This window comes from Dermacentor variabilis, chromosome 7 (assembly GCF_050947875.1).
Source record: "Dermacentor variabilis isolate Ectoservices chromosome 7, ASM5094787v1, whole genome shotgun sequence".
Taxonomy (NCBI): Eukaryota; Metazoa; Arthropoda; class Arachnida; order Ixodida; family Ixodidae; genus Dermacentor; species Dermacentor variabilis.
Window position 1 is genome coordinate 116736204 of NC_134574.1, and position 20211 is coordinate 116756414.

The following is a 20211-nucleotide window of genomic DNA, read 5'->3' on the forward strand; positions in this document are numbered from 1 at the left end:
ATATATATATATATATATATATATATATATATATATATATATATATATATATATATATATATATATTAACAGGTGGGCATGTACGTGCACAAGTACGCGTACAACCAATAAGTCAGGTTTGGTACCGTATAGCAGTGTTCCGTGGGAGGCCAACTCCATCATTAAACTGGGAGCGGCAGTTTGAACACGGCTTTCATTGCGTGAGGTAGCTAACCCTTATTATGAGCCGAGAGCAGCGACATCCCAGAGATTAGTTAGACGACCGATTCAGATGTGGACTGAAGGAACAAGCTCCGGTACTTCTGCTCAGAGTTCAACCCTTGTATTTTACTTAGGCCACATACCTTTTCAGCTGCTGGGGTTTTCTAACAGAATGCAGTGGTTGTGTTCAGCAGTTCTAGCAATCTTAGGTACTCTGAAGTACAGAGACGATGCCTGGTCATTGGGTTGGCCACTGTTTGCGAAATAACGAACACAATAACGATACAAAAACGATGTTTAGGAATTTTTTATTTATTATTATTGCTGAAAACCTATCACAGGTTTAAGACATTTATTGATATTGATACATGAGTCTATGGAATTCGCCAGAGAAAAAAGAAAGGAAAACATGGAAATCAGCAAGGAATGACAGGAATACTTCAACCTACGACAGTTGATTTCAATGTATTTTTTTTTTCAATACAAGTTGGGTATCTTAGAGGCCATTATATTGTGAAGTCAATCTTTGTTTCTCGAACACTATCAGGTACACAGATATGGCATTTCGAAGGCATTAAAAGTTATCTTAAATCAATGTAACATATATTATTACTATTTCAGTGCATTCATTACCTACATTTGTCTCACCAAAATACTCAATAAAGACTTACGCTTTGTTAATGCGAATATGTAGCAGTAATGTCAGAGTCACTACACAAATATTTTTCAGAAGGTGCGTGGCTCTCCGAAACACAAGTCTTACCTAGGATAGTTTGGAACCAGCATAAAAAAAAGAAAAATGGCGTGTGAATTTGAGACACTTTCAGTTTCACGGAAGTTCGACGTCCTCCCAGAGGCTCATAACGGTGCTTTCCTGTATTTTCGAAGCTATTTTTTCCTTCATTCGCTCTATCTGATCTGCACTGAAGTGATTTTTCCAGTCGCCAACGGTGGCCTTCCGCACAAAGTCTCCAGTCATCGGTTTCATTAAATCATCAGCCGCCTCATTGTTGAGCGACTTGTACTTGCCCTCAAGGGCCGTCGTCTCGGCCACCTCTTCGGTCCACCTCCTAAACTGACTGTTTAAAGCCATCATGGTTTTCACGCTTATTGTGTCCAAGATCCTTTCCAACACCTCCGGCTGCTTGCGGAGCTTGCTGCCGTACTTGTCTCCCAGGAAGTCGGCGATCTTAATAACTCCAGCGCTAGGGTCCGCTTTAAGTTTCTCGTAGGTTACGAAGAGGACATTCTCGTCGTGTACATGACTGTACCACGACAGTAACTGGTCAAAGTAGTCGCCGTAGTCTACTCTCCCTTCTAGAAATAGACTCAAAAACTCGTCGAATGATCCATCCGCAAAGCGGTACGCCGGAAAAGCTCTGGTGTGGTGGTAGAAGGAAACGCAGCAGTCATATGGGTTTCGGGCCACGAATATGTACTTCGCTTGCGGAGAGTAAGGTACGCGATGAAACGGCAGATGAGTCTTGATTGCACCAGGTCGTGGCATGTTCTCGACTGCTTTGAGTCCTTGAGCCTCTAGGAAGGGCGAATTCTCCATGAACTCTCGAAGATTCTGGAAATATTGCAAGTTGAATGTTATATACTTGAAAAATGAAGTCTTCTTTTTGTTATGCCAGGCTAGCGCCACAGAAATACAGCCACCTGCCTGTATTAGTGCTAACTGTTGTCGGAAATGCTGAGTGTAGTGTAAATTGACCATCCGCGCAAATGAAGCACTGGCCGCGTAGGGGAAATCAGCTTCAAGCCTGCTAAAAAAAGTAGAAGCGAAAATATTGGAACATAGGAAATCGTGTATCTGCATATCAAGTTAGCACTTAACTAAGGTGAGAAAATATTAAGTGTTTCTTGACCTAACATTTTCACTAAATCAGCGTTATTTTACGAATAAGTTAACAAGCGCCCTCCAACGACACACTGGTAGACAACAAGTCTCCTGCCACCTGTGACAGGGCATGCAAAGCAAAAAAAAAAAAAAAAAGAAACAATAAAGACATGAACCAACGCAATGTTGGAATACAAGCCACGCGAACATCTCTTGCGTTAGACGTAGTAGTTCTGCGGAAACCCGCAAGATGGAGAGAAATAATTAATAAAGGGAAAAACAGGTATCCACCCGTTCGTAGCAAATCCTACAAAGGAAACCCGTACGGGTTCCTCGAAAGAAAAGCCCCAGAATTGAAGAAAAATTCGTCATGGTCCGTGACGCTCTTTTTTCCCTTTATTAATCGTTTGCGTTAGGCGGGTAGCCGCATAATCACATGATATAAGCAAAGCCTGATCGCTACAACCGATGAATCTTTGCTCCCCAATGCTAGGCAGTGCTCAAAGTTGTATACATAGAAACACAAATACAACCTGGGATGAAACAATGACAAAAGACAAACACCGTAGAAGAGGGAAAAAGAGGATTCGCTTTATTCAAGAGAAAATTCACGAAGACTGTATATGCACAAATGCAGAAAAGCAAGAAAGTGGCATCTTGAGATCCTCGATCGTATACTTTTTTCTACGTTATATTGCCTACACCTCTCATCAACGATCTTCCTACTACGAACACACACCATCCTTGTCCTGGTGACGCAGACAGCTAATAGTTAGGGGCGATGAGGCTGTGTTAAGGTCTTCCACTAAACTGCATCTATCCACTAACTAGAACAAGCTTCACGGAATTTAGATTGTTTTCGATGTGAATTATATTACATAGAAGATAGGAAGCTGAGCCTTCTGTAAAGTAATATAGTCTTAAAAGGTTTACGCTAGAAGACACAAATAAAAGAGGTAGGAATATGACATTTGCGGTGAGGGCATTTGTGCTGCCTATTCCGTTCTTCTTTCTTCTTTGACCACAAATCCCGTTTCTTGCGTAGCGCTGAAGCAGAGCAATCAGCCTGGTCGCATCATTAAATATTTAGGAAGAAGAATAAGAGAAACCGAGTGCCTCAATGTTTGTTAGCTGCAATCACAGAAAGCGTCATATATTGATGCCGTAAGGCAGTGCACGAGACCTTACTGGCCAGCTGCGTGACCCTCCAAACTCACGTTGTACCTGATGCCCATAGCTCGAAGCCTCTTCCACATCCGCCAACATTGTCACGAGTACTCTGGCTAACAAACTCGCTGCTATGTTCTGCGTGCATACAAAAGAACTGAAGAAAATCGACGTTAAGCCAGGCGTCGCCGTAGCGCACTGTGTAGCAACTAACGCGCATCAAGCAAACTATGTTCTTTCCACTCCGACCCACGGCAAGTTGCCTTTTCGTTCACTTATATTTACCTTCTGCTTTTTTATTCTATATTCAAATGTTCTAACAGTTGAGTTTCCCGATGGAATTCTGAGTTTCCTTTTCTGTTGGCGTAGTGCGGTTATCACACTTGAATGTTGCAAGACACTTCTGAGGAGATGAATCATAGGTTTGTCAACAACAGTTTGATGAGATGAATCAGAGCGCTTCCACCAAAAGCGAATGTTTGTGCTCTCCTCCATGGCTCTAGTGCAACCGCTGGTGCCTCGTGGCTTCCAGAAAGTACTCCACAATTCGTGTCCAGCATAAAACCAGGGGCGCTATAACATAAAGCTATACCAAACTTTTGTATTCGAAATCTGCAATCAGCCCTCCTCGATTGGTCAAAATCTTTCTTCGACAACCCCCACTTCTGTTTGTCACGCGATGTCACGAAAACCGCGATAGCTCCCCCTCTGATATGACGTCTACACATTCATTATGCCTGATTGGACCGAACAAAAGAAAAATAGCTATTTCTGATTCGACAACTTTTCGCCATCAGCCCTCGGCTATTCGTCAAAATTTTTCGGGTTGCAACCGCTTCACCTGCCTGTCGCGCCACGCCACAAAACCGCGAAAACTTACAACGTCAATGTGTACGCGTTAAAGATGTCTTAATGTGCTGAACAAAACTGAATTTTCTTCTGAATAGCTGGAGGCTGCCCCGTTCCGAAAGGCATAAAAGATGGCTGCTGCCGATCGCTCAGGCACTGGCTACTCGCATCTGCCGGAGAGCATGGGTTTATTTACGTATACTAAAGTATTTGGCATGGCAGCGCAACGTTTTACAGCACTTTCCGCTCGTTTACGCCCTCGCTCTGGTAAGTATTCCTTGCTGAAAATCCATTTTAGCGGCATTCTTAAACTTCCGTTGTATGCCGGCGCAATTTTCGACCAGCCACCACAAGCTAAGCAAGGGAAAGCGGACCAATCGCTGGTCCCGACGCCAGCCTCTTCCTCCGGTCATTGATATTCAGTGCACTGGGTCTGCCCCACCGAATCCGTCTCCACTTGAGCGTGCTCCTCGCCTCTTGTCAGCCAATTACATAAGACAAGCCACTCAGTGTAGGTAACGTTATTCGTTTTTCAAGCAAACAAAAGTGACCTCCTATGAACGAAGAGAGCGTTTGATTGGTCTGTTCAGACAACCCTGCGGGTCGGCGCCCTCTGGTTGCGTCCATGGTTACGCACATTTTACATCAGGAGATTACAATAAAACATATTGGAATAGTTGTACGTTATAGAGCCCCTGAAATAAGCCCTCCGCAATTGGTCAAAAAGATTTTTGGACCACCCTTTCCCCGTTTCGCCTTTCTGTCACGCGTCGTCACAAAAGCCGGGATAGCTCCCAGTCTGATATGACATGTACACACTGATTATGCGTGATTCGACTGAACAAAAGAAAAATAATTATTTCTGATTCGACGCTTTCTCGCCATTCATCCTCTGCTATTGGTGAAAAGGTTTCAGGCTGCACCCAAATCACTTGTCTGAAACTCGACGTCAGAAAACACCGAAATCTCATTGCGCCAGAATGACGTGTACGTGTTATAGATGCATTAATATGGCGAATTAAACTGGATTTCTTTCTCAATAGCTCGACACTGCCCCGTTCCGAAAGGAAGAGAAGATGGCTGCCACCAATCGCTGAGGCACTGGCTACTCACACATAACAAAACTTTTTGCGTGGCCGTATAAAGTTATCGAGCAATTTGGAAACGTTTACGACCTCGCGCTGCCAACTCTTCTTCGGTAAGGATCCATTTTAGTGGCATTGTAAACGTTCCTTTGCATGCCGTCACAATTTTCTACCAGCCACTTCAAGCTGAGTGAGGCAAAGCGGACCAATCGCACACGTCGGCACCATCCTCTTCGTCTGGTTATGTATATTCAGTGCACTGGCTCGGACCCATCGAAACCCTCTCCACCTGAGCGTGCTCCTGGCTTTTTGTCCGCCAATTAGATAAAAACAACTGCCCAATATAGGCAATGTTAGTCGTTTTAAACGCAAACAAAAGTGACCTCCGATAAACAAAGAGCGTTTGATTGGGCTATTCAGGCAACGCTGCGGGTCCCCGCCCTATGCTTGCGTTGGCGGTTACGTAAATTTGACGTCAGATGATTGGAATAAAAATATATTGGAACAGTTTCACGCTATAACGCCCCAGATTACAAAACAATCGCAAACCATGACAATTGAAACAAGTGCGAACGAGACCAAACCAAGCAAACCAAACGAGCGAAAGCGAGAGGGCATGCGAGATGCCGATAGTGCGAAACGAGCGGTCCAGCTAAGACCGGATACGAGTACGCATCGCGCGGTCGAGTGAGTCCGTATGACACGCTTCCCGCGCTCACTTCACTGAAGGCGCCGCTCTCATTGGTCTCTACCGTTCCCGACTCGCGTCTTTCATCTCCTGCTTCGCGTTCTCTCTTTCATCTTTCGCTGTGATCGTTCACTCGGTAACACCGCCGATGCCGACGTTCGCTGCACGAACGGGTGCCTAAGACCTGTGCTCTAAAACAGAGCGCCATTGGACTGCTGAAAAATACAGTGCGGTGCAGATATATTGACCTTATAGGTTCAGGGAAAGTCACAGTAATGTCAAAGATTTTGCTGTTAGACCAGATATTTTCGTTGCTAATGCTAGTGACCGCAACACAAGTGCCAACGCATCCTGGGTATGTCGTGGCTCGCAATGCATTAGCACGCGCGATTATGTGGCCACACTTCATTTAATTCTACGTTAATCACAAACAAACCTCGGGTTTGGAGCCGTCGTGGTAAATCGCATAGACAATTTGCTGCATCCATGTACTCCCGGACTTTGGAAATGACACGATAAAAACGTCATCAGGCTTGGGCTTGTAGGCGAGTGCTTCTTTTATGACCGGTTCCTGGAATATGTAGCTCAGATGCAGTCCACAAACATCTCGGTAGGCGTGGTCATGAGCCATGGTAGAAAAATCCTGCGTTGACAAAAGTTGGCGCTGAAGCACAGAGCGCTGCCCAGAAGCTTCTGGAGAAATAGCGTCATTGTCTTTCTACTATACTACAACGCGTAAAAACGTTAAAACTCAAAGCTAAAGAAGTTGAAAAGAAAGCAGAGTTTTCTGTTTTACTTAACTGTCTTGCAAAATGTCGCTTTCGTAGCTTGATTCTTCTAACTGCTTGTGACATATATATGTGGGCTCAATGACCTTTAGCCTTCTCATTTGAAAAACGCCCATAGTAATCGCGCTTAGTGCTGGCTAGAAGGGAAATACCTGTCTGTTGTCTCACACTCGGTACGAGAAAGAACAGTGTCCGCACAAACTGAGTTAAAGGTTTAATTAGAAGACAGGGCAGTGGCCTAGCGGAAATATTTGTAGTCCTCGTTAACATTGCTTAGAACAACTGCTTCACGTTTTCTTCTGCCGCGGTATCTAATATGTGCAGGAAATACTTTTCAATACTTACCAGACTCGTATCCTTTAAATGTTGTCGATTGTTTGATTGAATTCTAAGATAGGCGAATTGTGACTTATTCTCGCCTGCACTGTAGTACGAAGAAAAACGCAGCACCAGCGCTTTCTTATTTCACTTGCATGTGTCTCGCATCTTTGTGCTCTTGAAATGTAGATGGTCATGCATTGAGTTTGAAGACACTACTGAGACAGTTAAAGCACTTATTCTACTTTATTGTGAATTGCTCTGCCTTTTGATAGCGCCCTTGATTGACTGGTGCTGTCCGCGCACTTGTATTCATTCAAGAACTCCTTCCGTCCTTTCCTTCTTTCTCTCTTTTTTCTTCCCTCAATGCAGGTAGCCAACCAGATGCCATTGTGTTTAACATCCCTGCCTCCTTTATTCCTTCTTTCTCTCTCCCTCTCTCTCTTTGGCCAGGAAGTACTTGACATCGCGCAGAGATGCACTTGTTTGACACGAGCAAGAGCCAGCCCACAGAACATAATGAGTGTCCTTGTTTACAGAGGTTTTAGAAACTTGCATTCACACTTCGCAAAGGGAAACCACGTCATCTTCTAATAGAAGTACACCTCTTTTTCTCTTGTAGGTTGCTTGCACCCACCAATGTTAATTTCGGCTGTTAATTTAAAGAACTCAACCATGGTTATCGGCTAGGGCTAGGTAGTGCTGTCGCTCAGGACACGTTGTTGTCCTGGAGCACACCGCAGACCTATTAGGAACGTTCACTGCTAATGGCTCCCTTGTTGCAGTCACCGTCAAGAGTAGAAATAGACGTGCAGGTAAGGCGTGCACATTTAGAGATATGAACAGCGCTAAACTTTGATGAGACGCAAAACAAGAAAAAAACGCCTGTGAACAGGCTAGATACGAAGAGACTCATTAATTGTGTGTCACTGATGCAGTTGATTCATTTACCTCCCAGGCTTCCGAAGGAGTATTGCTTGAGGGGAGGTTACAGGTAATTAGCAAAAAAGAATGAAAAGTAGGAGTTTCGCTAGAAGGGCGAAGCATCGATTGCAATTGAAAATTAGAGGACATCTATATGAATTAAGGACAGTAGTATGGTCGGCCCTGTAAATTTGTAGTAAACATAGGCATACTAACTAAATTAACAGGCAGGGTGTCACGCGCGCACAAGCAAACATGAACACATTTCACTCGATCACCGCGGGAACTGTCAAAACGCTGGGAAAACGCTTGGAAAACACTGCGGCGAGGAAGCGCGGCAGCAGCAGCAAGCGAATTGACCTTCCTGCGGCCACTCTCACCATAGCGAAGTACTCCGCGAAAGCACAGCTCTGCGCTGACTGAGTACCCGTTTGCAGATGGCTTTCAATATGCAGCGGTCGGGTCGGGCTGGCGCGGCAGCCCGGGCCGCCCGGAGTACAGGCCCCCTTTCTGCCCACCCCCGATGATTTGCGCGCGACGCAAGGTGGTGCGCTTCGTCCCCGCTTTTCTCTGTGCGTGACTGAGCTGCGATCATCGGCTCACCTTCCCGCACTTTCACTCGCGCATACACTATATGGCGCTTTTCGACGCTTTTATATCGCCCTTGGACTTTATATAGGTAACCTCACGGCGACGCCGACGGCAGAAATGCGCCTGGGGTGTCCACATGATTGTTATTGCAATAACACAATGACTACAATAAAATTATATAATGATAGCGGGTAAAGATGAAGGAACAAATATTTAATAAATATAAATAACGCTATAAAGGAAACAACAAAGCATGATGAAATAGCCATAAGGAGTTCAATAAAATTATACAAATACAAGCTAATAAGAAGGAGCAGTAGCAGGAAGAAATAAAGAGAGAAGGCGGGGATGTTAATCAGAAATGCGTCTCGTTGGCTATCCTACTCTGGGGGTTGGGTAAGAGGAAATAGAAAGATAAGGAGAGGAAGGGGTGGGGTGGGGAAGGAAGCCATGGTGAGCTTGCGCAGGCACGCGGAGGGCCTGACTGAGTCAAGGACGTGCACATAAGCCAGCCGCCCTCTAGAAAGGCTAGTGAATTAGGATGAAAGAACGAGTCGAACAAAATTTAAATAACAGAAAAAGGGAAGGTAAAAAGCCTGCATGCAAGTTCGCTTGAGGTCACTTAGGTGTGCAGTTGAGTTAGTGGTGATGAACTATCAAAATAATATGTATAAGAGTGCTCTGAAGGATACAGGTTCAAGAATGTTAGCTGTGTCGTTTCGTAGTCTATTCCGATTTTGAATGGCACGTGACAACGAGGATGAATAGAAAGAATTGGTTCGATCAAAGATACACTAAAAATTGAGATAATTATGCAGACGCAGATATGCACGAGATAGACGAATGCGAGGCCGGGTGGGTGGGTGCATGCCATGGATAATTTTGTGAAACAGTCAATTCAGTTGTTTGTTTCTTCTTGAATAAACATACGAGAGGGGCAAAAAAAGACTTAATGCTAGTCACGGTATAGTCGCTGTGATATTCTCTAACAATGAAGCGCGCGGTGCGGTTCCGAACTAACTCGAGAGTCTTGAATTAGTAAGCTTTGAGGTGAATAGATATGGGCCGGCCAGTCGAGTTGACGCCTTGCAAATGTATCATAGGCGACTTGTCTGGTGAGGGCAAGAGTACTGCGAAGGCTAAGTGAAAGATAACGTAGCGTACCTCAAGCTTTAGCAATTAGTTTTTCAATGCGCGCAGAGCATGACAGATTAGGTGTAAGGATAAGGCCGAGGTAGGTGTACGAGTTGGTCCGTGTAACGGGTTCTTATCGAGCGCGTGAACGAAAGCGGGAAATGTATTTTGGGGAAAAATGTTATTAGTTTGTATAATTGCGTGTTCAGGGTAGTCGCGATCCGAGAGGTTGCAGTGGAGCACCAGGACCAGAGCACCAGCGTAGCAGGCTCTTAGAACGCACTGGCGCGTGCTCGCGGCAGAATCCCTTGATATCACTAGCGCGTGCTGCGCGTGAGCCGCGAGCACGCGCCGGCCAACTTTACTTTCCTAAACTTTTTGCATTGCTGACAGAGGGCGCCGACCTTTAGCACTCGCCCGTAGCGGTGTCGGTGGGCGCTAGAGCGTCATCTGCCCAGAAGAGGACCAATTAGAAGTAATACGGTGAAGATCTCGTTGAAGCGCGACTTGATCGGAAGGGAAGAAGATTTGACGACAGCTCACGCAGTCGTCTGCGAACGAGCGAATGGATGACGTTATTTCGGACGACAGGTCGTTGTCATTTTCTGTCCAAATAGCGTACGCAAGAGGCTCGGTGCGAATGCTGACTGGGCTAACTGGCTGGCAGCACGTTTAGGTCAGCGGTTGTAAAAGCGCCACCTCGTGGCGCTACAGTAATTTACACAGGCCGATGGCAACAACATAACATCCCTTCCTCCTTTAAGAAACGATGAAAACAAACATACAAAAACAGAACAAGTACTCTAATGCGCATACGCAGGGTTCAATTTGATTAGTGGGGCACATATCGCATAACTGCTTTCCGCACGCATGAGCTGCGGTGAAGGGGAGTCTGCGGAGGAACCGCTGTCTTCTGGGCGTCAGGGTAGACCGCTGGCTTCGGGGGGTCCTTCAGGGCACTGGCACAACTATCCGGATCACTGGAGACATGTACCATTCATTTCACTAGACTAAGCACTCGTAGTTGCAGTGGTATTGGCGGCCCTAACTGGGGCGTCGGCCGCGGCGGTACACGCAGTACCCAAAGGCACAGCCGGCTCCGCGCTTTGAACATCCGGAGGGTTTGTCTGGGGTCATCCAGGATATTCTTACATGACCGCGCATGCCCGTGGTGCTTATCCCCTGGCGGCCATCTGGTAGCCTTAGCACTGGCACAAATCCTTTGTCCGCTTCCCCGTTGCCAGCACCCAGACGGAACCTGGACGAAAATTGCGAGCAAAAACAGTCGTTCCTGCTGGCGTTGGTACGGCTGCTGGCGATCCTCTGTTTACCCGGAGACTCTGAGAGATCTGTTGGGACATTTCTGTAGTCTGAACATCAGGCCGTAGCAAATCCAGCGCCATTTTCACTTTCCGGCCCATGAGAAGCTCAGCGGCGCTGCACCTGGTTACTTCACGAGGCGTTGTCCGGTATGCAAGCAAAATTCTGGCCATCTGGACGTGCAAATCATCCCTCAATTCCGCTTTCTTTAGCTTCTGATTAATGTTCTGAACCACACGCTCGGCTGCTCCATTAGATGATCGGTGGTACGGCGGCACAAGGATTTGTCGGATGCAGTTTCTACGCAAAAAGGTCTTGTATTCTTCACTCACAAACGCTGGACCATTGTCGGATACGACCATATCAGGGAGTCCATGCGCAGCGAACATTTTTCGCAGGCAGTCAATGGTGGCTGCAGCCGACGGGTAGCATACGGGGAACACTTCTATCCATTTCGGGCATGCGTCGACTGCTATGCATAAGTAAGCATTGCTGAGTTGTCCGGCATAGTCTACATGAATCCGGGACAATGGCCTCTCAGGGAACGGCCATGGCTTCATCGTTGCCCGTCTCAGTGATCGCCGATTTTCATTGCAGGTGCGCACGCTTGTACCGCTGACATGACGTCATCTTGCATGGCTGGCCACCAGACGTGACTACGGGTCACTGCCTTCATTTTCACAATTTCTGGACGCCCTTCATGCAGTGGTAGTAGCACTTCGGTCTGCAAGGACGCGGGCTCAACCACCCTGCTTCCTAGCAGAATGCAGTCGTGTGAACATTCATTTCATGAAGGAGAGTGACGTACTCTTTCCATGGTGTTTCCCGGGGGATTCCCTTACCAGCCCATAGCGCTTCGCGAAGATGTGACAGCCACGGGTTTTCGCTCGGAGCGGCTGCAATAGCTTGCGCTGACAACACTCTGGGGTAACACCCTTGGAGCGTAAATATGTCCGGTGAGTTGTCGACGTGCAGCTCAGCTGTTGGAAGAGGGAGCCGGATCAGCGCATCGGCGTGCGGAATGAGGCCACCAGGTTTGTACTTCAACACGTAATCATAGCCTGACAGGATGAGTGCCCAGCGGAGTAGTCGAGGCGACCAAGACTCTGGAATCAACTTATGTTATGCGAGAAGGCCCAAAAGTGGCTTGTGATTGGTTCCTATTCCGAAGGGCCACCCCAAAGGTGCTGTTTAAAACTTGTTACTCCGAACACAACTGTCAAGGCTTTCTTATCGAAGTGGCTGTAGTTTCGCCCAGCTGTGGCCAGGCTTCTCCACGCGAAGGCAATTGACCGCTCTTCTCCCGACGCTTCCCACTGGGCTAGAACCATGCTGAGACCGTACGGCGACGCATCTTTGACTAGCAGTGTATTTTTTTTTCGCAGTTTCCAGATACAATTCTGCGCTTTCCAATAGGTGGGTCTGCATTCCGGAGTCATTAATTCCATAGACGATCTGATCGCGCAAGATCCGCTCACGCACTGCGCCAAAGGCGCAATCATCTACAAGCTTGTTAAGTGCAGCTACGTAGTTACTGACGGCCTCGCCTTGCTGCCTTTTCCTTGGAAAATACTTGAAGCTTGCGACTACTTCAGAAACATTGGGCTTGGAAGTATGTGCCGCAGCCCACGAAGATACCAGCGAGTGTCGCATCACTCGGCTTTGTAGGCGATAGTGTACATTCCATAGCAGCGAGTACGTTGCTGCACCGCAGCTTATCCGGAAAACCACCTTCCGTTTATCCTCGGTCACATTGTTCGCAGCGAACTAAAGGAAAACACGTTCGTGATATTCCGGCCACTCATTTGTGCTTGCGTCGAAAGCTTCCAGCCTGCCCACGGAAGCGATTCTTGTTGAATCCAGTGGCACCGGCGCTTTCTGCCGCGCTGGAATCGCCGATTTTATCTCTGGTCACCAGTTGGCACGTTCTGCCCTGATAGCTTACGCACGAGTCTCGGTGCGAATGCTGGCTGACCTAACCGGCCGGCAGCGTGTTTATTTCAATGGTTGTAAAAGCGCCACTTTCTGGTGCTACAGCAAATTGCACAGGCCAATTGCAACAACATAACAGTTACCCGCCGTGGTTGCTCAGTGGCTATGGTGTTGGGCTGCTGAGCACGAAGTCGCGGGATCGAATCCCGGCCACGGCGGCCGCATTTCGATGGGGGCGAAATGCGAAAACACCCGTGTGCTTAGATTTAGGTGCACGTTAAAGAACCCCAGGTGGTCAAAATTTCCGGAGTCCTCCACTACGGCGTGCCTCATAATCAGAAAGTGGTTTTGGCACGTTAAACCCCAAATATTATATTATTATAACATAACAGTCGTTAATATGAATCAGATGAAGTAGTGGTCCCTATACGCTTCTTTGTGATGGGCAAGATGTTACTTCGCTAATACCTCAAAGGTAGTTATAGAGGACCCTGAATTGCTTACGGAATCACACAAAAAATAACTCTGATTCAAGATAGTGTTAGATAATCGATATTTAGGCATGAAAGTTTAGCTATCAGACGCAATGAGCAACGGGATCTAAAGCCTTAGCAAAATCAATTAAAATGGAATCTTTGTGCAGGCGCGTATGCATGCTTACACAAATATATGCACTAAATTCGACTAGCTGGGTTTCACATGATAGTTCTTTTCTAAAGCCATGCTGATATTCAAAAATGAAGTTAATTTCCAAGTGATGTGCTACGTTTGGAAAGATCATGTGCTCTAGTAGCTTACCGGGAACAGTTTTTAGTGATATTCGGCGGTAATCCTTAATAGCGCTCCTATGACCGCACTTCAAAACGATATAACCTTACCGACCTTCCATTGATAAAAAAATTCCCATGTTGAGTGGGACTGTTGAAACAAGCGAGAAAGGACGGTGCTACAAGTTACGTAGTGCACATTTAAAGATTTGCGAGTTCATATCATCTATGCCGGAAGAAGTTGGCATCTTGAGATGACTAATCAACCTAGCAATACCAATGGTTGCAACATTGATTTGGGACCACGTATGGCTAGTTGAGTTCGATGGGTGTTGGTACTCCCGAATTGTCTTCCTTTATAAATACGGCCGTGAAGTAATTGTTAAAACAGACGCCGAAAGCGTCCGTTTTCTGTGTATTTTCGATTTAATTGTTTTTATCTGGGTGGAAATGCCATTATCTAAGTGCAGTTATGCCGGCGATGTATCAGTGACGGAGCTTTTCGCTGACACAATATTGACTTTACCAGCACGAAGGCTACTCGACAATTGCTTTACCTCGACATCAGTTGACGCCTGCCAATTTTTTAGTGCGCGCAGGTCATTGCCAATCTCGTGCGGGCCGGATTCAATAGGTCGCAAAGTGGCGAGCACGTTATCCAGCACATATAATTACGCACAGAATAGAATTACGCACAGCCGAAGTATGCATAAATAAAGATTTTCGCAATGCTTCAGTAAGGGCAGCAGCTCACCGGAGCACGACACCAACTTTTCAGACAAGAAACGCAATTCAAGTAACCAACCTGAAACAAGAGCACGGGTGAGCCCTCCACTTCTGAAGTGGGATCATGCCCCTGCGCGGCAGATGCGGACGGGCGCCTGATTTCGACACAGCTTGTGCTGTCAGTTGAAGCAGTTGGTTTTGTAAATCTGGGTTGCCACCAGAGGAAGTAAGCACTATCCAATAGCGGCGGTTACGTACAGTTCATGGAACGCTCCGTTAGTTGCCTTCAGAGAAACGGATCTGTTGCGCACAGGGCGCAGTCACAGCCAGAAGAAGAGACACCTGAAACATCCGCTCGGGAGAGCATCCGATGCCTGAAAAGGGGTCGTGCCCCGGCGTAGCGGATGCGGATGGTCGCTAAAATGAGGCGCAGCTAATGCTGCCCGTAGCGGTGCGCCTGGAGACGTCGGCGCGCCGCCGCCACCGCCGCCAATCATAGAATTGTGATAAGGAGGGGAGCAATGAATAAAACAATACAAACGAACCTAACTGTGTTCTCGACGCGTCTGCGCATGCGTGTTGTCACAACTAGGTAAGCGCAACGTGAGATTCTGAAACTTCTCCTTCAAAAGCGCAATATGGCGCAAGGAGAAGAAACATTGGCTGCGGAATTCCGGAATCAAGGCTTGAAGGTCGTCGGCACTGTAGATGTGGCTAGAATCGGCGATATGTCTGATGGCGGCATCAACGCGAGAGGTGCAACTTGCGGCAAGGTACTAATTTCTGGCCCCGATGCGTTTAAGATGCCGGTTGGAAGTTTCTGCGTTATAACGGCCGTTGCATTTGAAGGAGTTTTTTCATATTCCTGCATGTAAAATAATATTTTTACCTGTGTACTGCATGATGCTATTCCTTCGTAACATTCATATGAAAAATTGAATGTAACTGAGACCGATTGCTGCAATGAAATAGAAAGCAGTTTCGACGTGCAGGTTTAAAAAGAATGCTTTGTCTTTCGAAAATATTTGTGCATCCAAGCAGTGGCTGCATTTCTACTGATCCACACGTCGTTCATTCAACCTGCTGATGACGAGTTAACAAATTGAGCAAATTTGTTTTCGACCGCGTCATAGCAGCTGCTATTTCTTTTCAGCTGCCGCAGCTGAACATAAAATGTTCACTTGCGGCAGAAAAAAAGAATTTTGATCCTTTTTTCTTAAGGAAAAAGGACGTTAAAAGAAAAGTTACATAAGCAGATGGTGAATAATATTCAGAAGTGATCTTACTTACTGTTCAGTAAGGAAGGCGGGCTATAACATCTGCTGATTGGTTGACAGCTTAAAGGCTGAACCCGCCGAAAGTTGGTGATAGAAAAGGTCCTTTTTTTACTTTTTACATAAAGCGTCTTGTATTAACACAATCTCACCCGCCGTGGTTGCTCAGTGGCTATGGTGTTGGGCTGCTGAGCACGAGGTCGCGGGATCGAATCCCGGCCACGGCGGCCGCATTTCGATGGGGGCGAAATGCGAAAACACCCGTGTGCTTAGGTTTAGGTGCACGTTAAAGAACCCCAGGTGGTCAAAATTTCCGGAGTCCTCCACTACGGCGTGCCTCATAATCAGAAAGTGGTTTTGGCACGTAAAACCCCAAATATTATTTATTATTAACACAATCTCATTCAGAACAAGTGGAAGCAAAAGTTAACCTATCTAGAGAGCATCACGGGCATCGGTGCTGGCTTAGCAATTCTAGACGAATTCGCTCACTCTTTGCACAATGGAAAAATATCATACAAACAGAGGCATAGCAAAAAAAGAAAACCACTGTGACTACGACGAAAAGCAAGGCCCTGCATATACATGGGGAAAGCAATATAGACACACACTCAACATAGACGTCTTCAGATATATGTGCCCATATTTTTTTTTATATATCGGCTGAAGAGAAAAAGTCCTACAACATGTTTTGTGTTTCTCTCACTTCCAACACCCCTCTGTATTCGTTCCGCTCAGCCTTCGGTATGAAAAGTCCAGAATTTTAGCGAGTTCAGAAGAGACGGATGTAGCGAAACGGCCTTCTGAATTTTTGGTTTTGGTTTACACGCCGCCGGCGCAGCTAACGCAAAATGGCCGTGCGCCGCCACCGAGTAGAAACACTAGACGTTCATTTGAGGGATCGCCAGCCGTTTGTACGCAGGTGGGAGTAAGGGCGGGCGAAAAAGAGAAAACCGGGGGGCGTTTCCTCTGTGAATATATGACTCCTCCTACAACGTCTTTAGATTACGTTGTCTGCCTAGGCACTACGGAGGAGGTTTCTTAGTGATTGTTCTATGCGTTTGTCTTTTAGACATGCCGGAATTGTGGAGTGGGGTTGAGGCTGTTTATGCTCCCACGGTGGCTGCCCGCGCGGTGGGCCATTGTGGCCCCAGACGCCCCATTTGATGATCGCTCTGTCTGAAGGTGCGTCGGACAGAGTTTCTCGCGCTTGTGGCGGTGGTCCTCAATCAGTCAAGCCGGATTAAACCTTTCTTGCCAATTGCGGTGCTCTACCGTCAAAAAAACATTACTGATTTTTTCAGGGCGCAGTAGGGGCCGTAGTAGAAGCCCGGCCTGCTTTCCTGGGGTAGTATCTTTGCTCTTTGCAGGCTTTTCGTATGCTGCTGCCCGCCACTTTTCAGGTGTATTTTTGAGTGGTCAGCTTTAAGTGAAATAAACGCACAGCGCCTTAGCAACGGCGGTTGAACGGCAATCCCTGATGTCACACCATGAGGATTACTGACTTTTGCGTCTCGCCCACGTTAGGTTAGGTTAGCATAGGTTCACGTTACCTTACATTAGCTTACGTTAACGAGAAAGGGGTTAGGGTCGCGCGGTGTATTCTCACAGTGGTTACGCCGTGCGGATTTTTCTCATTGCGTCTCGGCCACGTTAGGTTAGGTTAACGTTAGGTCAGGTTAGGTTAGCGGAAAAGGCGTTAGGGTGACGCGGCGTATTCTCACAGCGGTTACGCCGTGAGGATTATTGTCTTCTCGTCTCGGCCACGTTCTTTTAAGTTAACGTTAGGTTAGGTTAGGTTAGCGTAAAAGGCGTCAGGATAGCGCGACGCATTTTCATACCGGCTGCAGGGGCGTCGAGCGTCAGCCACGGCCTTTCAGCCACTTTCGTTCAAACGCTGTTGCTAAGGTGGTCTGACTTCTACATCTTCAATATATGCGGCTCGACCTCTACTATCGTCTCTACTGCTCCCACGAAAACATCTGTGACGTTATTTCCAAGGTACATTGACGTAAGGCTCAAATAAGCAGTGGTCCGGCACGACTGACTTAGCACGAGTGCCGCAGATGCGAGACAGTCTCTCCGATACAGCGGCCGCCAAATGGGGCGTCATTGCCCGCTGCTTCACATATTTCACCGCGCTGGCACCCAGCGTCCGAGCGTAAATAAACTCGACCCTACTCAGCTATGACGGCAGACCTAGGCACAAACGCATACAACCCGCGCAAACAAACCTCCGACTTGGCGTCTAGGCAGAGTCATATGCTCAAGGAGCAAAAGCCGCAAAAGCCCCACATTTTATCTCTCTAGCCCGCTCTTCCTGGCGTCTGCGCACAAACGGCTGGCTACCCCTCAAACGAACGTCTCGTGTTGGTTTTGACGATCCTGGTTGCCAGCACACGAAGTGAGTACCGTCGAGAAGAGGCGGTTTTGTCCAATTCTTTTAATCGTCCACTAGTTTCCTCGAGATAAACGGATCGGTTAGGCACAGGGCAACAGGCATAGACAGAAGGGACACCTGAAACTTGATCACGGGAGAGCACGCCATGTCCGAAATGGTGTCGTACCCACTTTCCTTTAAAGTTAAATCATTTCGCCATCACTCATGTTGAGCGCATGCTCTCAGTTGACGCGCGTAGTGCAATCTATGCGATGCGAACGTATCGTGCAGAAGTTAATTAAATCTCATGTACAACTCAACGTGACGGGTGCAGTTGTCTTTGTGTGCATTTTAGGCGGCCTTCCGTCTTATGGGATGTTTATTGTGTCTCACACAAGCTGTAATCATCTGGATTTTTGCATCACGTTATTGTGAATTTCTGTGAAAAATACATGTAAAACATTTTAACAAATCCTACTTACTAGCACCTTTCATTATCAGGCTATCAATCGGGCTGCTGCAAGTTTCGATTTTGGAGGACAAAGGAGACGGAGTCTCCGAGTTCACGAAGGAAAATCACTTCTTGCACGCATTTACATGCAATTTTCAGGTACCAGAGAGTTGGCAAATAGATAACATATAGCTGAGAGACGGATTGCCCTTAGCTTACATATAACTGTCTGGGTTCACCAGACTAACAAGATCGACTGCTGGGGTCTCTCTCTTCTAAGAAAGGACCAGTCCGACCCTGATTGACTTTGGCTATGCGGGCTGGCCGGTCCAGCATCGGCAGTAACAGGTCAAGGCGGGTGGTGACGTCAAAACAGGTGGTGACGTTCTACTAGAAGGGAGTTGCTTGAAGATACTTCACAAAGGGACAGGCGCTTCGTTCTTGCTGGCATGTTGTCAGCCCGCGTTGCACGGGCGAAAGGCAGGTGCCAATAAGACGTCCTGGGGATTTAGCCAATTGTTCGTCGCTACAATGACGCATCCGCAGTTGTGTGCAGCAGTAAGGATCAGTAGCGACATATATATATATATATATATATATATATATATATATATATATATATATATATATAGCTAGAAAAAGCTGTATATATATATATATATATATATAGCTAGAAAAAGCATAATTGTCCGTTGGTGAACATACTGTTCGTTGAAAACTTCTGCTCTGTTGTGCGTGGACTGCTGTAGAGAGATTGACGTGAAGAGTGCGTCGGGGGGTCTTCGGTGGTCGCTTGGCAATTTTTTTTTCTTTCAAGACTCAGCACGTCATCCTCATCATCATCAGCCTATTTTATGTCCACTGCAGTACGAATGCCTCTCCCTGTGATCTCCAATTACCCCTCTTCTGCTCCAACCGATTCAAGCTAGCGCCTGCGCATTTCTTAATTTCTTCACCCCACCTAGTCTTCTGCCGGCCACTACTGCGCTTCCTACTCTTAGCACCCATTCTGTAACCCTAATGGTCCACCGGTTACCAAATCTACGCATCACGTGACCGGCCCAGATCCATTTCTTTCTCTTAATGTCAATTAGACTATCCACTATTCCTCCTCCACCGCTCTTTCTGTCTCTTAAAGTTATGCCTAGCGCTCTTTGTTCCATCGCTCTTTGCGCGGTCCTTAACTTGTTCTCAAGCTTCTTTGTCAGTCTCCAAGTCTCTGCCCCATATGTCAGCACCGGTAAGATGCACTGACTGTATACTTCCCTTTTCAATGATAACGGTAAGCTCCCAGTCAGGATCTCACGATGTCTGCCGTATGCGATCCAACCCATTTTTATTCTTCTGGAAGTTTGTATCTCATGCACTCACAGGGTCCCCTGTGAGTAGTTGACCTATGTAAAGGTATTCCTTGACAGACTCTAGAGGCTGCCTGCCAATCCTGAACTCTTGTTCTCTTGCCCGGCTACTGATTAGTATCTTTGTCTGCTGCATCTTAATCTTCAATCCTGTTCTTACATTCTCTCTGTTAATGCCCTCAATAATTTGCTGCAACTCGTCCTCAGAATTAATTAACAGGACAATGTCATCTGGAAATTGAAGGCAGCTGAAATATTCGCCGTTGATCCTTACTCCTAAGCCTTCGCCCTTTAATAGCGTGAATAATTCTTCCAAGCCCGTAATAAATAGCATTGCAGAGATTCTCTCTCCTTGACTGACCCCTTTCTTCATAGGTATATTCCTACTTTTCTTGTGGAGAATTGAGGTAGCTGT

The 20211-nt window shown here is 46.7% G+C and overlaps 1 protein-coding gene across 2 annotated transcripts in view; it reads right to left on the reverse strand.

Moving 5' to 3' along the window:
* Window positions 1-984: 984 nt before the first annotated feature.
* The window catches only part of LOC142587056 (sulfotransferase ssu-1-like), a 59422-nt gene continuing 40195 nt past the window's right edge, over window positions 985-20211 (reverse strand). The window contains exons 1-3 of one of the 2 annotated variants that reach the window (XM_075697942.1): window positions 14413-14530; window positions 6270-6476; window positions 985-1774 (exon numbers count right to left, since the gene is read on the reverse strand). In XM_075697942.1, the coding sequence (XP_075554057.1) occupies window positions 1031-1774; window positions 6270-6464 (939 nt within the window). In that variant the 5' untranslated portion in view covers window positions 6465-6476; window positions 14413-14530 and the 3' untranslated portion in view covers window positions 985-1030. Of the gene's footprint in view, window positions 1775-6269; window positions 6477-14412; window positions 14531-20211 lie in introns of those variants that run through there. The other variant, XM_075697941.1, reaches the window with a different exon arrangement.